This window comes from Rosa rugosa, chromosome 3 (genome assembly GCF_958449725.1).
Source record: "Rosa rugosa chromosome 3, drRosRugo1.1, whole genome shotgun sequence".
NCBI lineage: Eukaryota > Viridiplantae > Streptophyta > Magnoliopsida > Rosales > Rosaceae > Rosa > Rosa rugosa.
In genome coordinates, this window is record NC_084822.1 from 43,347,606 (window position 1) to 43,355,828 (window position 8,223).

An 8,223-nucleotide genomic window follows, 5' to 3' on the forward strand; every position below is an offset into this window, starting at 1 on the left:
TCCACCTAAACTAATGTACTAATTTATAGACAATTTAACAAGTATGACAATAAATTTGTTGTCAGAGTGGTAAATCTTTATGTTTTTATCATTAATGAAATAATTACTACAATGACTACACATTTTACCACAATCACAACAATTGATGTAAAAGCGGTAACTTTTGTCCTATTTATACTAATTACTCAACCTAAACTAATGTACTAATTTATGGACAATTTAACAAGTGCAACAACAAATTTGTTGTCAAAGTGGTAAATCTTTATATTTTTATCATTAATGGAATAATTACTCAATGACTACATATTTTACCATAACTCGCAACTATTGGTGTAAAAGTGGCAACGTTTGTTCTGATTGTAGTAATTACTTCAAAAACTATACCATTTACAAGATTACCAACCATTTTACAATTCCGACAACATTTGTGTTGTGAACATGGTAAAATTAAAATTAGACAAAAAGATATGTAACAACTCAGTATTTAAGGAGCTTCTCCATTTGATAATCAAGGTTCTAAATTTGATAAAAGTTGTCCAAATATGATATTTACATCTTTGACCACTCAATTACAATAACCACAACAATTGTTGTCAAAAGTCGTAATTGTAGTTCAACTATGTGTAATTTATTATTTTGACAATACTTGTTACATGATTTTTAACAATGTTACATATCAAGAAAGAGTGTGTTGTTAATATGGTAAATTTTATTTTTAAAAATGACACATGTCGATATTTAATTGGGTAACCTGTTGACCAGTTTAGTAGGTTTCCACTATATTCATTTACTAAAAGTAAAAAAAAATAAAAAAGTAAGGGTATGGCAAACACTAAGGTACCCAAGACGACCCCTCACTACATTACTTCTTCTTTTATTCCAAATTACCCTACTACATTACTTAAACAAAACAAACGTGCACTGCATTATATAAAATTTAATGAAAAATATTTTCAAATTCATATACATTATATTTAATTTTTAAATAGATATGAATCACTTTAATTTTTAAAGTGAAGTTAAACAATCGAACAAACTACCTGTGGCTCTTTTTTTAATTTTTTTACAAGCGTGCATTAATTAAACAAAACTAGAACACATGAAATTGCGCAATCGAACGACCTACCAACAAGAGTCATGAGAAGTGGATACAGACATTTAAAGGCAAGGTAATTAGGGCAATATGATTGATCGAGGTCAAAACAATTATGTAAGTGGCTAATATATTTAGCATAGTCATTATGCCTCACAATCATCGTATCCAATGGTTAGGCGGATCAATTTATTTTTTATCCATATTATGAGTTTTTGAATGTATATTTCTTCATATATGATGAATAAGTTAGACGGTTAGACCACACTCGCAGACATATAGGAATCTTATATGATTTGAAGAATTGAATATGAAAATCATTAAATTCGACATTAACCCATATGTTCATGTAGTCTTATGCACAGTAATGAGTTAGCTAGGCTTGTCATCGTTTTGACCTTTATAAAGATAATCAACCCTATTTAAGTTTATATATCCTTAGAAATATGCGAATCATGACGAATTATTCTCCCAAATATTTTACATGGGTTGACAGAGATTGAACCCACAAGAGTGTGGGTGCGAATGGTTTGCCAAAAAGAGCTGTGATGGACATATGGAGACGTTGTAGATATTTTCGTTTGATAGATGACAACTGACCAAGTGGATCGGTACAAAAATAATGCTAAAAGATGTTAAGATTTTTACCATATGTATAAAATATATGAGTTATCGCATCAAACAGTTAATTTGACAATTTGACAAATTTCCTTTTTATCGACCTTATCGATTTTTTAAAGGTATAAATTTCTTTACAACTAATAAAATAAGTAAGACAACTCTAAGAGTAAGTGCACCCGTAGTCAAGAAATGTTAAAGTCGAGAAGTCAAGAATTCGACCAGTCAAGCTACTATTCACTGCTACTGGACATGGGTTTGCACCCGTTGTTTTTCTTGCCCGGTCAACACTGTTCACAACACTGTTCATCCGTGGGTTTCACTATTTAAATTCACTGTTCATTTTTACTGTTCATAGAGTTCTTAAATTTTTTTTTTTTAATAAACTATATTTAATGATAATAATGAATATTTACGGATAATTAATGTCATAATTATGCAATTTACTTTTTTTCAAAAATATTTTTCGGTGGACAAATTTCCTTGAAATGAGTGACCTTACAACCGACAATTTTTGAACGGACCAGATCATTTGCATACTATTCAATCTAACGGTTATTGTTGATGTAATCTTATCTAAAATTTCGGATCAGATTACGTCGAACCAGGAGTGGACACGTGTCCTCGAAGTATGATCACCTTTTATGTGAAAATTGTAAATAAATTGAGCAACATGCAGCACACCATTCCTCACAAGCTGATATTCACAAATATCATTCGTTTTCATATTCTCCAGATCCAACACATTTCCTCTCCTTCCCTCATTTCAATGAAGAGATTGTTTGCTAAGTTTCGAAAATCTCGAGATGAAGATCTTGAAGAGCTGTGTACGACTAATGCTCTTGTGGTAGCAGCAGTCGCTGAAGCTGAAGCTGAAGCTTCCTCCGGATCACGACGACGGGGTTCTCAACCGGGGCGTGCACCGAATGAGGAGCGATTTAGGGAATCAAGAGGGAAAAACATGATGGAAGATTACTTTGTGGAGCGTCCAGTTTTCAGTGAAGAGGTATTCCGGACAAGGTACAGGATGAGTCACAATGTGTTCAACCGCATCTCCAGTGACCTTTGTCGCTATGACCCTTACTTTGTCCAGAAATCAGATGCTGCAGGCAAAGTCGGACTACTTCCCCAGCAGAAGCTGACATGTTCCTTAAGAATGCTTGCTTATGGTGCCGGGGCAGATCAATGTGCTGAGTATTGTCGGATGGGGAAAACTACCTCCATTGCGGCTCTGAAACGATTTACAAGAGGAATCGTTTTTCTGTACTCGGCAGAATACCTCCGAGCTCCTAATCTGGCCGACCTCAGAAGACTTCTCGCCAAAGCTGAGAGAAGAGGCTTTCCTGGGATGATTGGAAGCATCGACTGCATGCACTGGCAATGGAAGAATTGCCCAACAGGTTGGGCTGGAGAATACAGCGGTCGCAAACGTGTGCCCACTATCATCCTTGAAGCAGTCGCTTCTTATGACACATGGATATGGCATGCCTTCTTTGGAATGCCTGGATCATGCAACGACCTCAACGTGCTTGCTAAGTCCCCGTTGTTTGACGAGCTGACTGCTGGTCGAGCCCCTCAAATCCAATTTCAGGTGAATAACAGGATTCACAATTTAGGCTACTATCTCGCTGATGGTATCTATCCGCAATGGGCAACTTTTGTGAAATCAATTCCAAGGCCTACACGGCCCAAAGATCTGAAGTTTTCCCAGGCTCAAGAGGGGTACAGGAAGGATGTGGAGAGATGTTTCGGCATTTTACAGACCCTCTTTAGTATTGTTAGAGGAGCGGCTCGTGGCTGGGAAAGAGAAGACCTTCGATACATCATGCTGACTTGTATCATATTACACAACATGATAATAGAGGATGAAAGACCAGATGACAGCGATGAGGATTTGGAGTCCGATGAAGAAGAGGATAACAATATGAGGCCCAGGTTGGCCCAGGTTTGGGAAGGACCGACAGGTGATGACTTCGATCCTGTTGGTAGAGATGGTCATTACTTCAACGGATTCATGGATCGATACGATGCCATTAGAAGTGCAAACAGTCACTCAAACCTTCAAGAAGATCTGATAGAGCATTTCTGGAACGTTCAAGGCAACATGGAGATCTAGATCATAAATGAATTTTTTTTGGAATAATTGGCGAATATCTATGTTTTGTTATGTTTGTGTGCTTTGAATTTGGCTTGTATTATGTTTTGGAAAGTTGGTGTCATTTTAGTTTGGCCAATGTCTATGTTTTTTATGTCAATGTGATATGAATTCGTCATCGTATTATGTTTATTATGTGTTATTTATTTGAATATAAGGTGTGTGCTTTAATACATGGAATTTCCAAATACAACTTTTATTTCATTAAATTGTCGCTTACATAAATGAAAAACTAGGAAAAAGTACAATACAATAACAAACATGCATAATAACCTAATTATTCAAATCATAATCCTCATCCTCTCTAGAAAGGTAATTTATGTTTGAAGGCTCATCATTAGGGTTAGGGTACGGGTTGGTGGACTCACCCGTAGAGAAAGGTGAAAATTGTGGTTGTGTAGGATATCCCCCGGGGTAAGGTGGTTGCGGATAGTATCCACCGGGGTAAGGGGGTTGTGGGAATCCACCGGTGAAGGGAGGTGGTGGGAATCCACCGGTTAAGGGAGGTTGTGGGAATGCATCGGGGTAAGGTGGTTGTGGGTATGCACCGGGGTAAGGAGGCTGTGGGTATGGACCACCAAAATTTGGTTGTGGGAATGCACCACCAAAATTGGGTTGCGGATAGTATCCACCCATAGAAGGTGGCGGCTGCTCGTCAAGATCTTCTTTCTCCGTTATCTTCTTTTGTTTTCTTGACCAATAACGCTTTTTATTTGGCGTCATTTTACTTGTATCAATCTCCATAATACGCTCTTCCCTCTCTTTAATACGCTCTTCCATCTCTTTAATTCGATCTTGCCTTTCTTGAAAAAGGAGTTGCTCTTTTCGCATTTCGATTTGCAAGAGGATACATGCTCTTCTTTCTTCCTCTTGGAGACTTCGAGCGAATTCGTCGTCGAGTTTTTTCTTGCCCTTGGTTGCCTCTATTTGGTTGTTCGCTATACTCTCGAGACTGCTTGAGTAAGGACTTTGGTTGTTCGCTGCCTTCTTGGCTTTCCGGATTGCTTCTTTCGCAGCCTTCCTTCCTTGAGGCCTCACATTAGGATCTGCAGTTTCACCTGCAATTACCTCATCTACATCCATGTCCAAGTTGATAGGAGAATTTCCAGGAATTGGTTGTGTAGGCGTATGTTGATTTCCTTCATTTGATGTTCCTCCAGATGTATGACTAGGAATGTCTTTAAATTGTGCAAAGCCCTCCACAACAGCGTAACTACCAAAACTCTGAAAATTGTGTTTTTTTGGCTTCTTTTTTCTCTTCATCCCGGCATGCCACAATTTATGTGCTTCATCTCGCTACGAAATAAATAAATAAACAATAAAAAAAAGGTGGCGGAAAATTACAATTACTACAAATATAAACCCTATTATGAATGCCGAATAAATTATAAAAGTCATAATTTTTAATGAAGACATATTTTAATTATAACGAAAAACAATTACTCCAATTAAAACGATATTATAATTACTACATTATTTATCTAGACATATTTTACTATACTGTATCAATAAGATTTATCAACAAATATAAAGGTCATAATTTTAATGAAGACATATTTTAATTATAACGAAAAACAATTACTACAATTAAAACGATATTATAATTACTACATTATTTATCAAGACATATTTTACTATAATGTATCAATAAGATTTATCAACAAATATAAAGGTCATAATTTTAATGAAGACATATTTTATATTTTAATTATAACGAAAAACAATTACTACAATTAAAACGATATTATAATTACTACATTATTTATCTAGACATATTTTACTATAATGTATCAATAAGATTTATCAACAAATATAAAGGTCATAATTTTAATAAAAAAGTATCTATCCCGTTTTACAATAAAAAATCAATTACTACAAATATAAACATCGTTGTAATTACATCATTATTTATCAACTACATTATTTATCATGTAATATTTTAATTTAATGTATCAACAAATTAAATGATTTATCAAAAAATACATACCTCATCAACCGCATTCGAACCGCTCTTGTACCAATTTTTCGCTTGCCTTAATGCACAATGCCACTCATAGAGTTCAACCTTCAAAATTTTCCACATTCCTTGCAAAGAGGAAGCTGATCGGCTCTGGGGCCAATTTGCGACAAAGTGTCGCCTCACACGCATCCATAAGTCGTTGTTTTTCTGATTTGTGCCCACAGCCGGATCTTGCCCAACAATTTTCCAAGACTTGCACAATTGAACATCTTCCTCATCCGTCCATCTCCTTTTGTCTTGGATACTATCATCTTCATTTTGATCTCCCTCTTGTCCGGCCACTGGACCTGTGTTTCTCCTTTCTTCAGCCATATTGGATATAAATAAATTTGGAAGATGAGAGCTATATGAAGAGGAGGAAGCACAAAATTGGGTTACTATGTATCAATAATTTTTTGGGTGTGAGATGTAAAATAAATGGTAGGTATTTATAGAGAAATGTTTAGAATTTTTTAAAATTTACTTTGTTACCGTTTGTTACCGTTTTATGCCCGTTCATAACGTTACAAATATATATATATATATACATGTTAATTTGGTTGCCGTAGGATTGCAAATTTGATTGAAATGAAGGGCTGGGATTGCTTGACCGTTAGGCCCAGAATTCAAAACCCACCAACGGGATGAATCCACGTGGCAGGCCGGCCCCATCTCTGGCGCGCTCCATTTTCTCTCAGTTTGCTGCGCCACGCGTCGCTGTCGTACTGGCGCGCTCCACTTTCTCGCAAGCATCTCGCCACGCGTCGCTCCCGCAAACTCCACTCCTGAAATGAAGGCGCGTCGATCTCCCATGACTGCATGCAGGACGTCAGCCACGAGGGGGCCTTGCACAAGTGGGTTCTGGGCTTGGCTGGTCAGGAAAATAGTCATGGAATTGACTATTTCTTTGGCTGTAGTCATGAAAGGCAAAACCTTGCCCAGTCAAAAAAACTCCGGTGGAAGCATGAATATCTATCTCAAGGTCATGTAGTCAGGTTTTTCTTGACTATGACTATGACTATGACCTCCGGTGGACTTGCTCTAATAGGTACATTGGGATTTCATACGATTGAGAAATAATAAATGAAAACGGTGTTTTGATTTTGCTTGTGTTTTTACCCCGTAGTAATTATATGCAGAGTACAAAAAATTTTAGCGGAGAAGATATCTTTTAGCACTGATGGGATGAAGCTTCTATAGTTGCTCTGGTAGATAGAGAGACATCAGCCGAAAGTTGAGATGCATCTTGGTAGACTATCAAAGAAACTGAATTTCAGCCAGCCAGCACTGGCAAAAATTATACAATATATCTGTAACAATAAGGCAGCTGCATGTTGTGTACTAATAACACTATAGTCTCACAGCAAGATAATCAGCACATGCAGTAGCATCAGCCCAGCAATGAGGATGCTCTTAGGCAATTCAATCCGGCCTTACTCAAAAGAAATATCTGGAATTCTTCCCCACAAGAGGAGACAACTTAGTACAAGAAATTAACCAGTGTTGTACGGCTGACCCTACGCAAATTCTTTTTTTTTTTTTTTTTTTGAAACAAGGGCCGGTGTGGCTGCCCTCAGGCCTTCATAAATGAAACCGACGAATACAAGGGGGGGGACAAAGAGCCTAAACCCCATATTACAATCTGCATCAAGAGTACATCCAGAAAAGAAGTCAATAGACGACTCTACAAAACACTTGTATTCCAATCCACACCAACTAGCAAAGAACACGCTCCAGACGGTTCTATTTGCTTCCAAGCGGTGACACGACGGAAAGATTACTTGATCTGTAACTTTAATACAGCAAAGCATAATGTCACTTCTCCCAGCTTTCCTATCATGTTGCCACTGGAATATACATCCAGTGGCATGAAGTCTCACCCTGCCACTAGGAGGCAGCAACCATTTGACAACGCAAGTAAATCGCCGCCTACCTAGAGCAGACAAGGCACAAAGAGTGCACCCACAGGCAAAAAGCCCAACTATCCCTACACAACGAGTATAGGGACTTATTACGCTCAAAAAGCGCAAAACAACCCACAAACTGCAAACAACTAAATAAACAAAGCAACAACTGGAAACAAAACAAACAGAAATTAAAAAACAGCAGCAAAGCCCAAAAGCGGAAGCCCGGCCCATCCACCATCTCCCCCAAGGGCCCAACGCAGAAGCCCACCAAGCAAGCATCGAGTGCCATCTGCCGGCACCAGACCGTCCCCGAGGAGCACCCCGCCGCCGCGCATCAACCCTGCACCGCCGCACCACCACGACACGCAGACCATTCATCAACCAGATCAGCTCCCGAAACCAGATCCAGAAACGAGCTGAGCCCACGCCGGACTCAACACCGCCCTGAGAT

At 38.0% G+C, this 8,223-nt stretch overlaps 1 protein-coding gene across 1 annotated transcript; it reads right to left on the reverse strand.

Moving 5' to 3' along the window:
- Positions 1–4,139: 4,139 nt before the first annotated feature.
- LOC133737769 (uncharacterized) lies at positions 4,140–6,534 on the reverse strand. Its single transcript, XM_062165266.1, has 2 exons — positions 5,854–6,534; positions 4,140–5,162 (listed from the first exon to the last, which is right to left on the reverse strand). The coding sequence occupies exons 1-2, from the start codon at positions 6,196–6,198 to the stop codon at positions 4,140–4,142; spliced, it is 1,368 nt and encodes a 455-aa protein (XP_062021250.1). The 5' UTR covers positions 6,199–6,534.
- Between the last annotated feature and the right edge of the window lie 1,689 nt (positions 6,535–8,223).

What these genes read in the sequence shown, in the direction of transcription:
- LOC133737769 (XM_062165266.1), bottom strand. Translation starts at nt 6,198, where the DNA reads ATGGCTGAAGAAAGGAGAAACACAGGTCCAGTGGCCGGACAAGAGGGA. An exon ending in GTTCGAATGCGGTTGATGAG is followed by an intron (nt 5,163 to 5,853) that starts GTATGTATTTTT and finishes TTTATTTCGTAG; the next exon opens with CGAGATGAAGCACATAAATT.